General features: G+C 39.2%; 3 protein-coding genes across 5 annotated transcripts; 1 reads left to right on the top strand and 2 right to left on the bottom strand.

Moving 5' to 3' along the window:
* Positions 1–418: 418 nt before the first annotated feature.
* On the top strand, positions 419–6,625 carry cdk2ap2 (cyclin dependent kinase 2 associated protein 2). The gene is made up of 5 exons (XM_028598356.1): positions 419–524; positions 1,772–1,927; positions 2,456–2,547; positions 3,471–3,591; positions 5,977–6,625. Exons 2-5 carry the CDS (start codon positions 1,873–1,875, stop codon positions 6,042–6,044), a joined length of 336 nt encoding a protein of 111 aa, XP_028454157.1. The 5' UTR covers positions 419–524; positions 1,772–1,872; the 3' UTR covers positions 6,045–6,625.
* A 417-nt stretch (positions 6,626–7,042) lies between these two features.
* On the bottom strand, positions 7,043–11,788 carry aip (aryl hydrocarbon receptor interacting protein). The gene is made up of 7 exons (XM_028600486.1): positions 11,583–11,788; positions 10,819–11,001; positions 10,553–10,741; positions 9,601–9,777; positions 9,344–9,485; positions 8,094–8,323; positions 7,043–7,969 (listed from the first exon to the last, which is right to left on the bottom strand). Exons 1-7 carry the CDS (start codon positions 11,679–11,681, stop codon positions 7,964–7,966), a joined length of 1,026 nt encoding a protein of 341 aa, XP_028456287.1. The 5' UTR covers positions 11,682–11,788; the 3' UTR covers positions 7,043–7,963.
* Positions 11,789–13,905: 2,117 nt separating this feature from the next.
* On the bottom strand, positions 13,906–17,948 carry tmem134 (transmembrane protein 134). Of its 3 annotated transcripts, none has more exons than XM_028601875.1 (8): positions 17,703–17,948; positions 16,978–17,233; positions 16,791–16,858; positions 16,615–16,701; positions 16,420–16,496; positions 15,385–15,429; positions 14,374–14,427; positions 13,906–14,265 (listed from the first exon to the last, which is right to left on the bottom strand). In XM_028601875.1, exons 2-8 carry the CDS (start codon positions 17,191–17,193, stop codon positions 14,183–14,185), a joined length of 630 nt encoding a protein of 209 aa, XP_028457676.1. In that variant the 5' UTR covers positions 17,194–17,233; positions 17,703–17,948; the 3' UTR covers positions 13,906–14,182. The 3 variants fall into 3 exon arrangements, with proteins under 3 accessions (XP_028457676.1, XP_028457669.1, XP_028457661.1); XM_028601868.1 differs by having other exon boundaries at positions 16,978–17,246; XM_028601860.1 differs by having other exon boundaries at positions 16,978–17,237; positions 17,703–17,947.
* Between the last annotated feature and the right edge of the window lie 229 nt (positions 17,949–18,177).

The following is an 18,177-nucleotide window of genomic DNA, read 5'->3' on the forward strand; positions in this document are numbered from 1 at the left end:
GCTTGGAATTAAAGTCACAAAACTAATCCCATACAAAGAGCTCCATGTCATGGGACCTTTAATATTTCTATGATTATTGTTCTATGGTTAGTCTAACCTATATTAAAGTTTCTATAAGATAAGTTAATTAACGACGTGGACAATCCTCGTTTTGCATTTAGCTGACACTTTCGATAAGTTAAAGTTATTAAATGTAAACTTTGATTTGCAGAACTATTTTTAAAACCAAATTGACGTTACAGCTACCACAAGTGGCTAAAGTTACAGACCGTTTAAACGGTAACTCATGGTAAATTTAGCCTACTTTACAACTCTCTTTTATGTAATATAACTGTGACACTAAGATTACTTAAACACAGTGTAGTATAGTTCTTCTGACCGTTCTGGCTGCTGCCTGTCTTTGAATGTTGTATAAATAAAGACAAAAAACAGCAATACTACGCTTCTCTACTGCGCAGACTCACACACGGGAAGAGCCAGTAGGTCTCGCTTCCCACGGAGGATTTTCAAGTCTCCTTATAAAGGTAATAGAAATGCTACTCTTTTGAATCGTTTGTAGTCTTCTCAATAATCGCAAGTGTAGAAAACCTTCGTATCGTTTAGTGTCTGTATGTAGAATATCAACGCGTCATCACGACTATTTACCTGCGTCCTACTTATGTTGTTATGCTAACCGGCGACAGCTAGCTAGCTAATCTAGCTAACATAACCAGTAGTAGGTCCATGGTAGCTTGGCTCCTTCCTTAAGCTAACGTCAGCTTTTGTTTCATTCGGCACCTCTGGCTCTGGTCCGTACTGACCGATCACATTCATATATTTCAAAGTTTATTAATTTATTTATTTTTTAACCCGAAAATCCCAGACGAAAGTGACAAGGTAATACTCGTATAGCTAGTTATCAAATATGATATCTCCCAGATTTGAATGACAAGTGAACACTGTCTTCATTTAAAGTAGGAGAGCTAGCTAAACTGTAACATTAGCGGTTATCGCTATTACTGTGCCACTCTGCTGTTGACAATAATAATATAAGGCAGCAAAGAATCCTCTGGTTTTCTTTAGGCTAGGGAAGGTCAAAGTGCTTTTACATAATGCATAAACAATGTTAAATACAGTATTTGTTATCATGAATTATAATTAACTACTTGCGGCTGGTGTTGCATGACTGTCTGTCTGAAGGGCAGCTACAAGGCGCAAGCTTATCTCACTTCAAAGCATAGGATAAGTATTTAAGTTCAAATGTTAAAATTGAACTGTATAGGTGGCCACTTTTGCTAAGGGTTAAGGCACCAACGTCCCGTGTTTGAGGAGGTCATCTCTCTGCTGTCTGTTTATAAAGGCACAACACCGCATTGACCCGTATAAATATATCTGTTTTGGTGGGAAAAGACAAACAAATAATTAACCTGGCTGAAACTTTATGCAGTAATGAGTCATCAGTCTTGTTCTGTGATGAATGCATGCCTATAAGCAAGGCAAAGTAGACACATGAAGCCATGGTTTTGGCAAAATACTTGTAGTTACACTCATGGGGTTGGCCATTGCTGTTTGCTGTTGAGCCACCATTTTCAGATTGTTGTAAAACCTACAAAGTGGAAAACAATCTTGAGAGAAAAAATTGAGCAGATGTGCTTGAATTGGACATGAAATGAATATTCACTGCTTTGATAACTGCACACTTTAGCTGCCTTTTGTTATTCAAAGGATGAATATACATTTGATCTTCATTTTATTTGTGTTTCTGTGCATGTGTTTGTTTTCTTTGCATCAGCTCTTAGGAGCTCATCACCACCAGTAAAGCTGTATAAGCACCGGGTTGACGGGACCGAAGGAAGTGGCGCGTCGTACGGGGAGCTGCCTGCTGAAATCGCCATGAGTTACAAACCCATTGCTCCTGCGCCATCTGGCTCCAACCACACACCTCCAGGTCTAACCCCATACAGCCTTAATGTTGGACATGCAAACTGGCTGGTTGCCATTTTTTTGCATTACAGATATAAAACATTTCACACCATGGCCAATGGACGTATTTCTGCTCAACACGTACCCTACACCGTAGCCTGACGTGCACCTCTCGAAAAATGTAACCGCACGTCGCAGCTGTGGATTTGTAGCGTTGCATTTCCCCCTACTCATTTCCTGGTTCTCCTTCTCCATAAACCACATGAAACTTAACTTTTCCTGCTACAGATTTCCCACCATGGTCAAAAAACACAGGGGAGACACATTGTTTCTCTCACTGTCTCTAGAGTCGGTACTCTCTTCGAAGCTAATCGCCGTCACAGTCTCACTCGCTCTACCACGCACACACACACACGCCGGTCCTGCTATTCTTTTAAAGAGATTGACGCACAAGTATAAACTTAAGGCCACTTACGTAGGCTACGGCGAAAGCTCTGCGTTGAGCCTCCGCAGAACCATAAATCACACTTGACATCTATTCTCTTCTGTGCAGGCTCCTCTGTGCCCTCTCCATCCCTACCCTCGTCATCCAACTTTAGACCGGCTTTTAGTGACTTTGGCCCACCCTCAATGGGCTTTGTTCAGGTATGTCTGCAGTTATTCATACTGTTGTGTTGTCTTTATCATATAAAACCAGTAGTCAAACCACAACTGTTGTTGATGTTTTTTTTTTTTGTGTGGGCCTGTGCAGGTCGAAGGGTAGAGCTTGTACTTGATATCATGGCTTTGACAGCCACTTTGCATAAAAGTCCTTACTAGGGCTGCAGCAGTTTAATGCCAAATTAATGACAGAACTGCATACCTGTTGTGTTATTTGTGAGGACCAGAGCACAAATGTTCCAAATGCTGAGCAAATAGCACAGGGTGAGCTGAACACCCTGTGCTATTTGAAAGCTGAGATTTAATTGTGAACTGGCTTTTATTTCAGAAATAAGGTTGATTTTTATGAGGGACTTTTACTTCATTTGTGGCAGCAGTGAGCGATATTGAGTCTGCTTCAGCTAATTCACCCTCTAAAAAGCTTTAGAAAATGTAAACTATCAGCTGAAAAAACATGTCTTTCTGTATTCGTGGCGGAGTACAGTAAATACTGCCAGCTCTGGCCGGCATGTGACCTTCATGGGAGTGTTAAGATAGCCAAAGGGGGTGGCTAACTTATTGCGTGATTAAAGTGGGATTATTTGTAACTGTGGAGAAATGGACTTTATTGTGAAAGCATGGGGATGTGTAAAGAGCAGTCGGGGGACTATCGTACAGCTAAATGATATCAATGTTAAATCATTATTTGAGTGGTGTTGCAGTTCTGCTAATTGTGTCTTAATATCAAATCATTATTGAAAATAAAGATACCATGTGCTTTCCTTTTTTATTTAACATCACCATAGATAGATAGATAGTCCACATTTTCATTGAACTTTGTCTTTTACTTGTGATGTGAATTTCAGCTGTGACAAGTCTTGATTGATTTTATTTTTTTTTTTCTCCCCCATTACATTGTGAAAATACAGCCTGTCAAAGTGTCTCAGGGATCCACCTACAGTGAGCTTCTGTCTGTCATTGAGGAGATGAGCCGTGAGATCAGGCCTACATACGCTGGCAGCAAGAGTGCTATGGAGAGGCTAAAGAGAGGTATGCGTTTCTTGTCAGAAAGACATGATTTGTGTGTGTGGTGTGTATCATGAATAGTTCATAAAAGTGCTGAGGGGCAGGCTTCCTGCTGTACTTTTTGTGCTTTTGTTTTAGAAATAAAGGACCCCAAGAAGGAGTGGTGACCTTGGTCGTGGACTAATTGGGAATAAAATAAACATTCTCTTTTACTCTTTGGTAAAGGCAGGTCTGACACAGGACTTGTTGTGTGTAGATTTGGATTGTTGTTGTAAAATGTTTTTACTTTGAGGTCATTTTTGACCTACTGTTCTGCAAGTGTGTCCAGAGGCATTTAGGTCTGCACCGTTGATAACGTCCCTTGGAAATCGAAAATGTACTGAAAGGTTTCAGACTAATATGAATTTGCAAAATAGTCTTGCAATGCCAGGCTAGGGAATTTTACCTCTCTGGGGTATAATGGATTCCAAACACATGTCATAATGAAAGTAAACCTACATTTCTTTGTCTGTGAATGGCTTTTTGGCAAACAAAAGGAATATATTTAATCATCCATAGCCCATTTGACAAAACATGAAATATTTAGATATGTGCGACCATAACAACACTTATTGGTAATTCCCGTATTTGTCACCCAAAGTTTGTCAGCCCAGTTGTGGGAAGTATTACCAATTCAATATTCTTTCAACATATTGGGTATAAATAAAGTTAGAAGCAAAGACAAAAAACAAAAATAAGATAAGGAAAAACATTGGCTGATTTTGCTATTACTATTTATAAATGTACATACATACAGCAGTGGGGAGCCTTTTTAACATTTTTAGTAAAGCAACTGTCAACGAAATATGAGGGTAAAAAAGACCAGGTTCTGTTTAAATATTTAACCCTTGTGTTGTCTTCCCGTCAACCTTGAAAAAAACACTTGACGCCTTTTGTTTTTGGTTTTTCCAACGTTTTAAATTGTTAATTTTTCTTCTACACATTTTCAGCGCTTATTTCTACGTCCCATATTTTCTGATGTAAAACAAATTTTAAAACTGGTCAATGTGACCCAAAGTCAACACAAGGGTTAAGACAAAAGTCCTTGACATAGTCAGCTTTGGACCACCATTTGTGGTCCGAGAAGGAAATGATCATTATGCTACTGTATTTTTTGCTGTTTTAAATTCTTATTGATAGCAATGAAAATATGTAGAAGCAATGGATTGATGTGATTTGAAATAGAATCCCATGCATTAGAAACCCCAGTAACGGCAATGGCTGTGGTGTTAATTTAACAGGCAGGCAGACGGCTAAACCCAATTTTGCCTTTAAAGTTATTGTAAGATTTTCATGTAGTTAATTGTCTAGTACCAATCTATCAAAAAGTGTGTTTAAACAATGGTGATTGAGCATGTGACCCACTGATGAAAGCGCTTGTATTTGCTGCTTTGTCGGGTAATACAATCTGACTGTCCGTGGCGACTTTCCCGCCCTAAAATCAACGCAACGTTAGTGACGCTTTTTACGTCCGTCAGCAGCAGTCTCTCCCCGTCTGCCCAGGTGGAGCTTGGCAGTGCCATTAATGCCGCGTTCCATTGTACTCGGAAATTGAAAACTTCCAACGAGGAAAGATGCAAAGAAACTGTACGTTAATCGGCCCGGGCGCTACATTTCAGACCGTTGATGCTGGCTGAGATGACATGTCAACCTCTGCCATCGACTGCAGCCAGTCTGTGTGCACCTCAGGTGGGACAAGGACACCTGACGCCCTGTCTGTACTCCCTGTATTGAACCACCCTCTCTCGGAGTCGCTTTTCAGGACCAAAATTCAGAACATGATAGCCAGCTGGGCTCTCATCTCAGTCAGAGCGGCGCCAGCGGGTTTGGCAGCGCCGCTAGCCCGCTGAGAGCTTCGGGGAAAGGGCTGCCACTTGCCATTGCGGAGCTGCTCACTCACTACCCCGGGCTTCGGGCCGGCCCGTGCCGTACCTTCTGGAGAAGGCAGTACCACCAACAACCCCGTTATTTTATCAATAAAGGGCGTAAATGTTACTCCCTGGATGAGGTGAATAAGGGGAAATTAGTGCTGGCCGCTCTTCCTCAGCCTCAGCTTCATCAGCTCAAGTTTATATCCCATTCTGCCTCAGTGGCTAGTAGGGTGTTTGTGTCACATTGGTTAGATTAAATGCAATACGGGCAACAGTGCAGACAAGACGGCTTCACTGTGGAAAACATCGCACCTCCCCAATAGCCTCGGTGAGCCTTTGGTCGTGATGTTTTCTGTCCGTGCCATACAAAGAGCCAAAAGATTTCCCATGATGCACTGGGCTGAGCGGCTGCCTGTGGAGGCTCGATGCTGGAGGATTTGGCGTCACCTTTGACCTTTTTAACTTTAGAGACTAATGCCTTCTTGTCTGTCTTGTTCAGGTATAATCCACGCCCGTGCACTGGTCAGGGAGTGTCTTGCAGAGACGGAGAGAAGCGCCCGCACATAACCTTTTCGAAAGCTCCGTTCACTCCTCCACTGTAGAAGCCTGTCCTCATCAAGATCCCCATTGTCTGTTTTACAACCATTGCATTTCACCACACACACCTTTTATGTGAACTGTGGGGTGTATGCAAAATGCAGTTTTGTATCTATTTTGAAAAACAAGCGTGGGGAATTTCAACACGTTTAAGTTGAGCTGTGACTAAAACCTTAGTAAAATAGATGGGGATTTAAACTTTTTTTTTTTTTTTTTTTTTTTTTTTTTTTTTTCTTTTTTCCGATAATGGCAATTGACCATTATTTCTTTTTACTTTCTAAATGACATCAAAGTCCCAGCTGCATTGTGCTAAAGTTTCTATTCTGAACACCACTCTGCAACTACTGAATAGTTTTGTTAATCTGAGCATTTTGAATATACCCCATTTCCATCCACACTTTTTTTTTTTATCCTATTTTGTAGTGTAAACACAGATGTTTCTCAATCCCAACAACTCTGTACATCAAGTCAATTTGTTGGTATGAAAATTTTGTAAACCAGATTTTTGCAGTTCTGTATGTATATCTTAATTAAATAACAGAAAAAAAACATTCAGTGGCAGTTTCATTTGTGAAACATAATTAAAAGGTTACTACATAATTGGGGGGTAGATTTTCTGGTTAAACTGATTTTTTTTTTTTTTCCAGACATTGATGAGGTACAATATGAAATGTTTTAATTTAAATGTTCATTATTTACCTCGACAGTGACTCCTGAGCACAATGTCCACGTAAGTGAAATCCTTTGGGGCATTGAGCTCAATGAATAGACTATCTACTGCTAAAGGGCACAATGTGCAAGTACTCTGAAAATGTGCAACTTCTGATTTTTGTTAAATCTTTAAATATGTATTTTACTCGGGAATTAACTGGGATTATTAGTCTAATTAAAACCATACAAAAGGATACAATTTAAACTTTTTTTCCAGAATCATGTGTCTGCACATCAAAGATTTAAAGATGCAAAGCTTGGGATAAACTAATTTATTTTCAGTTACATAATCACAACCTCAATTACATCTCACCTCAGACGACCCGCTGCCTCACATGAGTTAGGAGTAGCTCTTTCTAAGTAAGTGAAGGAGATAGTAAGGGCTTTGCAGAGTACATCTAGACAAAAGAATATAATGGTATATATTTCTTACATATATGAAATAAGTAAGTACATAGGAGAAAGCAAAGATAACACAAGTCCACGTGTGTTATAAATGATTGTCACAGACAGCTCAGTTTCCCAATCGCATCTACCAGGATGTAACGGTCTCCTGCTTATTCCAGGGCTTCCGCTGTGACCAACATAGAAGAGGGGGTCTGGCAGTGCAAGGCAGGTGTGCATGTGATGTCATGTGATGTCCCTTGTGCAATTTAAAAAAAAAAAAAAAAAAAAAAAAAAAAAAGTATTCCTTAATGTTTTGAGGGGCAGCATTTCTATCTGGAATCCATTGAAATTGTTGGGCTACGATTACAAGTCATTTTAGGATTATTCAACAGCTCTGCACATATTTCAGGGAAATCAAGACAACGTAAAATGCTTAAACCATGGTGAAATAATTATGCTTTTGGCCAGTACATACCTAAGGTTTCAATGGGATTTTGTATTTCTTTACTTAACCTTTAGACTCTAAAAAGGTAAAGTTTTCTAAAGCTTAGAGGAATAAGGCAGGAATGCAAATCTCACCTTGGTATAGATGTGTGACTTTGTGTGGGTGTGTGCATATGACCTGACAGTGTGTGGGAATATTTCATATTTCTGCATGTACTATGGGAGGGAGGGCAGGGTGGCAGAGTCATTTGCTTGGGTGTATGGAAAACAAATACTAAAACACCAGCACTGTTTGTCCTCCATCTTGAAATTCACAGGCATCCTTTTGTTCCAAACCACTGTGTGAGTCAACCCTGTGAGGAGGAAGAGCAAATACGTCTTGACATTTTACATAACAAATAAGCTTGAATTTTATATCTGGGGGCCAGAAAAGGAGATAGTTGCAATTAAAAGAAATAAAACTCAAAGTTGACTGACTGTAGTGGCAGTGGCTGGTGATGTATTGTATTTGAATAGGTCTTTGTAGCGACCCTTTTCCTCCTTCTCTTTGATCCGGATCTTCTCCTCCATGGCCTTCAGCTCCTTGGCAACAGACGGCCCCAGAGAGGGGTCCAGCTCCAACAACCTATTAAAGTCTGCCCGTGCTTCTACCTCATTCCACACTGCAGCGTGGGCCTTAGCTCGCTTGTATAAGGCCTTCATGTTGTCTGTAAGAAAGGGGACAACGAAAATGATTACAAATTCTTTATATGTACATAATGTAAGGGAACCTAGGACATGGTTATCAGCAACCTAACATGAACATTTACCAGCAGACAGGCCTAAACCGACAACACACTTTGTGAAATTTAAAGGACGATAGCTTCCAGGATAACATAAATAGGAGCTTTTATTAAGCCAAAAATAACTGCAGATGTTGCAAGTTGTCCACATGGTTTAGCCTCTACATTACAGTACACTTGTGTGGCAGATTCATAGATCCAGATAAAAACCTAGTTTTTGTGTATGAGGCTGTATTTTAATCTATGAATCAATCTGCCAGGTATAGTATGCCAACTAAATTACTTTAAATATATGGTTGTTTATCATGGCACATTTGACTGTTCTTACTATGCAAGCTATGCAGTTAATTTAGTATAGTCTAACTTAATCTTGTAAAGTTTTAAGGTGTACTGTTAATGCTGAGTATTGCTATATAAAAGTGATTGCTATTATACTGTATCATTATAAAAAGGCTGTAACGTCTAATTCCTTTGCACAAAGTATCACTCCGCGTCTGAGAAAAACACTTTCACACACACTACCATGAGACAGCGCTGGTTAAAATTGGTCATATATCCCTTATTGCTATATTTTAAATACTTTCACTGCGTTCCTCCGCTTCGCATCGGGCCGAACTACGGCCCCAAACATACAACAGCCTCTCTCAAAAGACTAGTTTTTCAAATACAAATGTACTGTATGTAGCAATTACAGATCTACTAATGTCAACACTGCGATCAGCTTTAATGAACCTTGGTATAGATTCTCTAAACTCAACTGAAGGGGTGAACACCATTCCTTCAAAAGATATTTGTTCATTCTGGAGTTTTGATGGTTAACACTTTTTCAAATCTACACCAATCCCAAATACACTCTTTAAAATCACAAATAATTACAGACTGCAGTAGCAACAGAAATCTTTCTTTCTTGCTCGTTTGTGTACAGCACCAACAACAAAGCCTTACCCTCATATTTGAAGAGTATAGCTGAGCAGTGTTCGATGACTTCGTAGTACTGGCCCTGGAGCAGCTTGCACTGGCAGAAGTTGAGGAGCAGTGGTGTGATCATATGGTCAAACTTTACCCATACTTCGTCTCCAGGGTGCTCCTTAAAGGGGTGACAAAAGTCACACAGAGGAGTTAGAATGAATTGTATTGCAAATTTACTAAAGAAAATGGATACTAAAAAATCTTTATTCTCTTGTATTCAACTGTTCCCTAACCTTCATCTGTAGATTTTTGAGGCAGGCAATGCCATTGTAGTACTTCTCTGTGGCTTCCTTGATTTTGCCCTGTTTGAAAAGCATGTTGCCCTCCTCATGGATCTGAGGCACAAGCTCAAGTTTCTCTTCATCTGTCATAGCCCACACATCAAGCTGGAACGATCCTGGAGGCAGAACCTTAACAGAGACAGAGATTGAAGATCAGTGGCAGCAGGAGCTTACACTCTAGGAGAGTAAAACTGTAGGTGTGCTTAGTAGAACACAGCAACTCTTTATGGTATATACTGTGTACAAAAAAAAGTTTATTAGATGCACCTTTACAATCTATTGCAATTTATTACAATCCCCCCACAATGAATCCCGTTTAAGTGCGAGCCTTATACATTTCAGTTGTTGCTGTCTTCACATCAACCTTGAAACATTTTAAATTGTTAAATTTTTCTTGTGCACATTTTCAGCGCTTATTTCTACGTCCCATATTTTCTGATATAAAACAAAAATTGAAAACGGGTCAATTTGACCCAAAGTCAACACAAGGGTTAAACTGTGTTATAGAGGTTTTGTCCATCTATCAACCATTTTTGAGACCATAGTGGTGGTGGCATATTGAACTACAATATATCGAGAAGTGTTTCCAATATTTTGTCACCCTCATGCATGTAAATATCAGAAACAGCTTTGGTTTCCCATTTAGCATGTGAGAACTTTTGCTTACTTTGTTACATAAAAAAGCAGTTTGAATTTTTTATATATATATATTTATTATCCCTTTTTTTATTTATTTTTTTTTTATTTATTTTTAATAAAGGTACCGGTATTGGTACCAAAACTTAGGTATTGTGTTGGTGCTACATTAGAAAAAAAAAAAAACTACACTGTTTGAGTTTTCAACCCTGAATGCAACCCAATAAAAAATGTATATTAAACTCTGGGCTCTCCCCTGCCTGCTCACCTCCTGCAGCTCGATGGTGAAGACAAGAGGCTGTGGACTGGCCTGAAGCTGATCCAGGTCTTTGTGCCCCACAGAGTGGTGGGAGTGGATCTGGGCAATACCACAGCAATGTCTCTGGCCTTCCAGGGGGTCCTTACCAGCACTGATGTTTCTCAGGGACTGGGACACAAGCGGGTACAGAGCTGTGTGCTAAGAGGTGAATAGAAATGGTCAATGCACTGAAAGAACAAGATTGCCACTCCATCCCAAATGACCAGCTCACTAACCCTTTTGTCACAGGTAAATTCTGCAATTTCGCCTTGTTTCATGGTGATGATCACTCTCTCCCACACAGCTAGTTTAAACTTCTTGCCCAAGATGAGCTCCATGGGTTTGGAGCGGCCCCCCATGGTTCTGGAGTCATCCAGCAATATGCCGTCACACAGGCTGGTGCGGTAGTGGAAGACCACCTGGTTAACAGAGATAGGATAAACACGGACAACATTAAACACTGCTCAACAGAACTATCCGGTTAAAATACCTGTTCTGACATCACCCTTTTAAGAACACGAGATCAATGCAGCTTGTTTACTATAAACAAAACAGCAATCCGTACTTCTCTGACAGGCCTCGAGAGCGTCTACTCATCATATTCGGACCAATCACAACAATGTGAAATTGATTGATGGTATGCCGACCAATCAGCATAAATAAACACAGCCCATCCTGTCCCGCCCCTGTCTTTCTATCAGATGAAAAGAAAAAGGAAAAAAAAAATGCTACCCGACTGAAAAACTGCCAGCCCTAAACAAAGCTAACTTTGTATCATCACAAGGGCAGCAAAGCTCACAAGCCTGTCAGTGGTGTCTACATTCAAGCGCAATGTGTTTGGTGTACGTTAATCTAGATGACAGAGTCGAATGTGTTAAAGTTAGCTAGCTAGCTTGTGGTAGCATTTAGCTATAGCAAACGGGCTTCGTCTCATTTCTTAAACTAATAATTCAGAGAACTGGACTCAACTGGTCCAACAGTCGACACGCTGTAGTTGTACCTTGGTTCCATTTGGAAAGGTCGATAGCTCTCCTTTACCAGGACTGATCAATTTCTTTATTATTCCTTCCTCGAGAAGCTTGCTTGCCTCTTCCTCCATCCTTGACCGAGTCTCAGTTAACGACCAATGACGATGTTTGCCGAAGCTAGCTAGTTGTTTTGTGAGACGTCCCAGACGTAGGCATACGTAATAGAGGCTGGGATTGTTAACGTTAGTTACTCTCCAGATGAAGTTTTTATATACAAAATACAGCTGCTAAATACAGTGCATGACTATGTTAATCTACCTTGACCAGCTGCAACACTAAAATGATACATTATTGTAATAATGATATAACACAGGCTATTCTGCTGCCTAATGATCACTTTTATCCTATATAAGTATCTGCATACTTCTTCCGCCACTGTGAATCACACCACATAGCCTACCGTATCACATCACAAGCAATATCTGGGTAATATACGCTTCTAAAGATGTGGTAAAATATAGGAATAATAATAATTATAAGAAGTTACAAAGTCAATTTATTCAACAAGGCTAATAAAAAAAAAAAAAAAGTTTATGTTTTACTAACCTCTAGTGACATGGAGCCACAGCAATTCCGTTGACAACATGAAAAATAACACATCAACAGCAACATCACTTTACAGAAATAATAATCCACAGACTTAATAGCCACAATGAAAACAGTTGACATAGTGATAGAGTCTTTGCAATGCTATGTATCTGTATGTTAAGAAAATACACTTGTACATCTGTACAAATCATGAATCTACAGTGTATGATGCATTCTCTCTTTTTCTATGTAAACCTAAATGTCATACTTAAAGGTGCTCTAAGTGATGTGACGCATATTTTAGGCTCCACAAACGGCAACAAAAACAAACTGCGCCAACCTGCCCCACGAACCATAACAAACAGTGTTCCAGACAATAACCGACAAGAAGGAACTGGTTCAGCCATCACTGCAGCAGCGTTAGCACGTAGGCTAATTACACAATGCGTATACATGACTCAACCACCTCTTTCTTGTCGGTTATTGGCTGGAACACTGTTTGTTATGGTTTTTGGGGAAGGTTGGCGCAGTTTTTTTTTGTGCCGTTTGTGGAGCCCGGGCTGTCTACAGAGACCGCGTTTTTTTCCCGTGTGTTCAGGGGACAGGCAGCTAGCGGATAGTGAGAAGATATTTGCTGTATGTGACAAAAAATGTTGTAGCCTAAAAAACGCGTCACATCACTTAGAGCACCTTTAATATGTGGCTTCTTATCACCACCAGTTTGATACTATACATCTGAATAGATTGATTTTGGCTTTGAAATGATACCAGCAGGCTTAATTTCTTACCTTTATTCCTGATATTTTAAAAGGACTTGCATCTCTTGGCCTCTTTTCCACACACCTTGCTCCTGCGAAAATGATTGCTGGTAATCGATTTAATTTGCCTCATTATGACTCTTGCGGTTTAAATAGGCCAGAACTGCAATTACTATAGATTTCTAAATCCCTACATAGCAGCTGAGGTTTAAAAAATGACCACAAAAGGATTGTGGGGTTCTGGTGGTTGTCTATCCTACTGGGTTGATAACAGTCAAGAAGTTAAGTAGTTCTTGATTGAAAAACAGCAGAGCTTCCCTGATGACTGAGGAGGTATGAAACTGCAATTGAAGAACCATTATCCTGAGAAAAAGTTAACCTTCTCATACTGGCTTTCATGAGGGATTGCTAAAGCAAGTGGTAAAACCAATTAATTGCAGGTACTCCATGTAACTGCTTTACTTGAATACGTTTTTTATAAAATGTAATTTTCTATTAATTTATTCTAAAGCTGAAGTGGTAACTGATTTGAAAACCAGCAGATGGCAATGAACAGCTTCATGCAATAATCTGGGTGCATATTGTTTCTGATTGGCTGGAGGGTGTGCATTACAACAGTTATACTTGAGTTTAACCTCTGTTGTAAAGCAGCCACTGATTTACTAACAAAACCTATGGTAACTTTGGCATCATGACGAAACAGTAGCAAGCCAAATAAACAAATGTTTTACCTCTTGCTTTGTAAAGTCAACCCAAATTTAGAGCCAAGATAATAAAAAATAAGCAGGAGCAAGCAGCAAGGTAAGCAGCTCAGACATGTGCATTAAAGGATTTTAACACAAGCCACAGAGGCAACTTTGCCTTTGGTGAACTTTTCAGTTCTTAAATGCAAACCTTGTCATTGATTGTTCCGGATTTGAAACGTCCCAGTCTATAGCATACCTGGAACAGATCTCACTTTGCCCTTGTTTAGAAAACTCTCCAAGCAGAAAATCTCAACCGACACAAATTAAAATATACAAAAGTTGTATTGTAATTTCACAGTCATTATTCACACAACCTAAAAAACACAGGCAAGACCAATCTCCTTCTTTTTCGTGTAAACACACAGTATTATCAGTTCATATAGTGGAAACAAAGTCGAGGCACTAAGTGGTTGAATTAGTAGTGGTCATTACAATGACAAGAAAAAACATGTCACAATACATTTTTTGTTACAAATGACAAAATACAATTCATTATAAGATAGCAAACAAAGGAATGTAGTGAAAATGTAGTGTCTCATGTCATTTTTCAAAATAAGGTAGGTAGAACAATTTGAAGCCTCTTCTTCCTCGGACAGCACAGCTGATGTATATCACATGGTACACTGTAGGAAATACAGGGAATGACATTGTCAATATCAACAAAACAAGGCATGCAGTTACTGGTTCAGGCAAGTAAAATAAAAGTTCTAGAAAACAAAGGATCAAATTACCTCCAGGAATGAAGAGAAGAAATCCAGGTACAAAGAATATAGCACTTGAAACACCTGTAAGGACAGTTTCATTAGGTATAACCCACAGCAAAGACACAACCACAAACACTTATCAATGCAACAAATTAAAAGAATAGTTTGACATTTCGGGGAAACGTGCCAATTTGCTTTCTTGCCAGGAGCTGGATGAGACGATCGATAACACTTTCATGTCTGTACGATAAATAGGAAGTTACAGCCATGAGACTGTTAGCTTAGCTTAGCACAAGGAGGACGCAGCTAGCCTGACTCTGTCCAAAGGTAATAAAATCAGTCTAAAGCTCCCTAATTAACATGGTATATCTTGTTTGTTTGATCCCTACAAAAACTGAAGTGTAAATTCCCAAAATGTCAAACCATTCCCTTATAAGAAATGTGTACTGGTTGCACAGTCACTACTTATCTTTTTTATTTCTCTCTTCCTTTTAAAACATGTAATTTAATAGTTATGGTAAAACAAGGTTAATGTGCAGTACTTGGCAGTACTTGGCAGCAGAAAAGTTGTCCCAAGTTAATCATTAGTTCCCGAATTTGTTACAAACTACAACTTCGCTGTCACTGACAACTGTAAAAGTAGAGCTTGAAGACGAGCTGCGACAGATATTTGCTAGACTGAGAAACAATGCTCTTTATCATCAAAAGGTTGTGGCCTAAAGAGGCTGGTGCTTCTTCACTATCCACCCAGCCTATGGGATGGTGTCGCAAGAACAGTACACAGACAGAATACACATTCATAGACTCCCATTAAAACATACAGTTCTGAATTTTACCATGTAATTCACAGAGACAAAGATATATTTTTAGTTATGTGTACATTAGTTTAATCACATAGAGATATTTTGTAATTGGTACAAAGTCTGATATAGCTTACTGTGTACCAATTTATTCATTTGTTTTGTGTTTGGGTTAGTATTTTGTTGTAAAATGTTGATTTCTGTCTGATTTGGTAATTTGTTTAATTTGTTTTCTTACCTGCATTTGGATTCAGCTGTATGACAACACCTGTGAAAATAAGAGCTAAGAGAAACAATGCAAAAGTACATCACTGAGACTGCCGATCACAACCCCGTATATATACAGTGGTGCTCATAAGTTTATGAACCCATGCTAAAGTTGACTAAAAAGAGGAAAATACCCTTCACCATACCTAGAGATTGGCATGGGGTACTTTCCATAAAATCATCTCTCTATCATCTCTTTATCAGGATGCATAGTATCCAGGATACTATGCATCCTGATAAAAAATCCTAGTAAAAACAGCCCCACATCATCACATGCCCTTCACCATACCTAGAGATTGGCATGGTTTTATTTCAATTAGCCTAATAGCTGGTTCGATTTGCATTGAGAGATGATTTTATGGAAAGTACCCCATGCCAATCTCTAGGTATGGTATATTTTGGATTTTTATAACTCTTTTTAGTCAACTTGAGCATGGGTTCATAAACTTATGAGCACCACTGTGTATATACATACTTAGATAGATATAACTTTGATAACTCTTGCAAAAAGAGAGAGAGGATCAACATGGGGACAAAGTTCAGTGTACCAAGCATGTCAATGACTGACAACACTAAACAAACTACCTTGTCTAAACTTGCAAAACTATTTGAAGCAGTGTGTATTTTAAAAGAATGGAACACATATACAATTTCATATGAAGCACTCTATTATCATATAAAATGGTTTGGTTTAGACATAGAAATTTTAGTTACTTCAATGTCATTTTATCTACTTCATCAAAGAGAAAAGGATAATACATTTTAATTCCTGAACCATCTACTGTACATGTCAAGCAACTAGTCTTAAAGGGTAAGAGCCATTATGGCCATACATTATTCATGTGACACTATAATAATCATGAGGAGAAACCCTGAATATGTGAGAAAAACAGGAGCAGAAGACACAAAGGAAATAAATGTATTTCTTTTTGAGGTAAGACTTCATCAAAAACAAAATCTGGTTGGATATTTTAACACGTAATAAACAACTCTGCTCAGGACTTACCAACTCCAGTGATGAGGAGAAGGAATGAAGCAAGAACAACTCTTCTGTTTTTCTTCACCAGCGGATGGGACACCCACCTAAATAAAAATAAAGTTACTGTGTTTGTTGTTGTGACTGTGATAACGTGTGTGTGTGTGTGTGTGTGTGTGTGTGTGTGTGTGTGTGTGTGTGTGTGTGTGTGTCGTTTGAACTGACCCGCAGCAGTGTGCAGAGAGCTGTGTGACAGAACTCAAGGTGCTGAAGGACCACTGGGAGCTGCAGTAAGACAGAGTTGCAGGGTCACTGTGAAGAGAGCAGAAACCTACTTTATCTCACATTCAAAACACATGTAGGTAAAAAAACAAATCAATAGTTCTACCTATAGGACCCACCTGATTTTAAAGAAGTTATTGAAAGAGGAATTGCCATTGCTGCCCAAAGCGTCTTCATTTTCCAGATTCTAAGAAAGCATCAGATGATAAAAGGAACTGCAGTTTCAAGTAAACAACAAATATATATATATATATATATATACACACACACACACACACACACACACACAGTAGGTTTTATGTGTACCTGATACTTTAGGTTACTGTGTTCAGGGGAGCCAGCAGCAGCAGCAGGTGAGGGATGACTCTGAGGTTTGGAGAAAGTTAGAGGACCAAATGTCATCTCTCCTCCTTCTCTGTCCTTGTCTCTGCCCTTCCATCCCTCCGTCTGCCCATCAGAAACTGCTCCCTCCTCATCTCCCTCCAATACAAAGGCATCATCGATACTAAACTGCGTTGCCATGGTGATTGCCTCTTACACCCTGAGGTCCTGTGGCTTGATACTCACTGTGGATTCAGAGTAAAAAAATAAAAATAAAACATGTCATCACTAAACATGAACTCACAGCTATGAAAAACATGTTATGGTATATATTTTAGTAGAGCCATTCATTGTCTACAATGCCAGGCCAACAGTGCACGAGTTATGGAGCTAAAACAGTTTACTTTATGGACTTTTTTGCGTTATTTCTTCTCCTGTAAACCTGGGCATTTTTCTTTAAACATTTAAAGTAAGCGCACACGTGCCTATACGCACAAAACGTTTTTCATATAAACCTAACCTTAACCCATTTGTAGCTATAATAGCGAATAAAGTCAGAAAATAGCTACAGTAGGCCTACTGCTTCGAGTTGGCCTACATATTTGTTAACTAAAATGAAGCAGCAGCTAACAGGCTGTGTTGTTGGTCTCTGCCATTGTTTGTGCTCTTTCCGCTAGTCGATCAGATGACCAGGAGGAAAACTTACTTACTTTTTCTACGGGGAGGCTGAACTCGACTTCTCGTTGTGAAGACACTGGTCACATACTCGTACACTCTGCAAAGTATCTACAAAGCTTTTCAACCACTGTTTGTTTTGTTCTCGAGTGCGAAAAAAGATTGTGTAAAAAAGTTTTGAGTTTTGTTTAACACCCGGCTCTCGATTGCAGACGTCTGATTACGCCCAAAGATCTCCTCGGGAGTCAGTCCATTTAATCGAGTGTCGGTTTGTCGATCGATCCCCGATTTCATGAGATCTGTGGTTTGGCCTACTAATTCCACACTGTAAAAAAAAAACTTTTCCTGCATTGAAATGTTAGCCTACTGAAGTAAAAGCAGAGGTGGAAGAAGTACTCAAATATTTTAAGTAAAAATAGTAACAGTAGAGAAATACTTGATGCATTCAAAATTTAACTTAATAGGCTACAAAAGTATTAAGTAAAAGTAGGCGACTCATTATGCAGAATG

This window comes from Perca flavescens, chromosome 2 (genome assembly GCF_004354835.1).
Source record: "Perca flavescens isolate YP-PL-M2 chromosome 2, PFLA_1.0, whole genome shotgun sequence".
NCBI classification, from domain to species: Eukaryota; Metazoa; Chordata; class Actinopteri; order Perciformes; family Percidae; genus Perca; species Perca flavescens.

Bases quoted from the DNA above. Each gene is read 5' to 3' on its own strand.
- aip (XM_028600486.1), bottom strand. From the start codon at position 11,681: ATGGAGGAAGAGGCAAGCAAGCTTCTCGAGGAAGGAATAATAAAGAAA. The intron at 10,742-10,818 runs GTTAGTGAGCTG...TTCACCTCTTAG, and splicing joins AATTTACCTGTGACAAAAGG to CACACAGCTCTGTACCCGCT. The intron at 9,778-10,552 runs GTGAGCAGGCAG...GTCTCTGTTAAG, and splicing joins TCACCATCGAGCTGCAGGAG to GTTCTGCCTCCAGGATCGTT.
- tmem134 (XM_028601875.1), bottom strand. From the start codon at position 17,193: ATGGCAACGCAGTTTAGTATCGATGATGCCTTTGTATTGGAGGGAGAT. The intron at 16,497-16,614 runs GTCAGTTCAAAC...ATTTTTATTTAG, and splicing joins CTCTCTGCACACTGCTGCGG to GTGGGTGTCCCATCCGCTGG. The intron at 14,266-14,373 runs GTAATTTGATCC...TATTTCCTACAG, and splicing joins TCTTCTCTTCATTCCTGGAG to TGTACCATGTGATATACATC.
- cdk2ap2 (XM_028598356.1), top strand. From the start codon at position 1,873: ATGAGTTACAAACCCATTGCTCCTGCGCCATCTGGCTCCAACCACACA. The intron at 1,928-2,455 runs GTCTAACCCCAT...TCTTCTGTGCAG, and splicing joins CTCCAACCACACACCTCCAG to GCTCCTCTGTGCCCTCTCCA. The intron at 3,592-5,976 runs GTATGCGTTTCT...TGTCTTGTTCAG, and splicing joins TATGGAGAGGCTAAAGAGAG to GTATAATCCACGCCCGTGCA.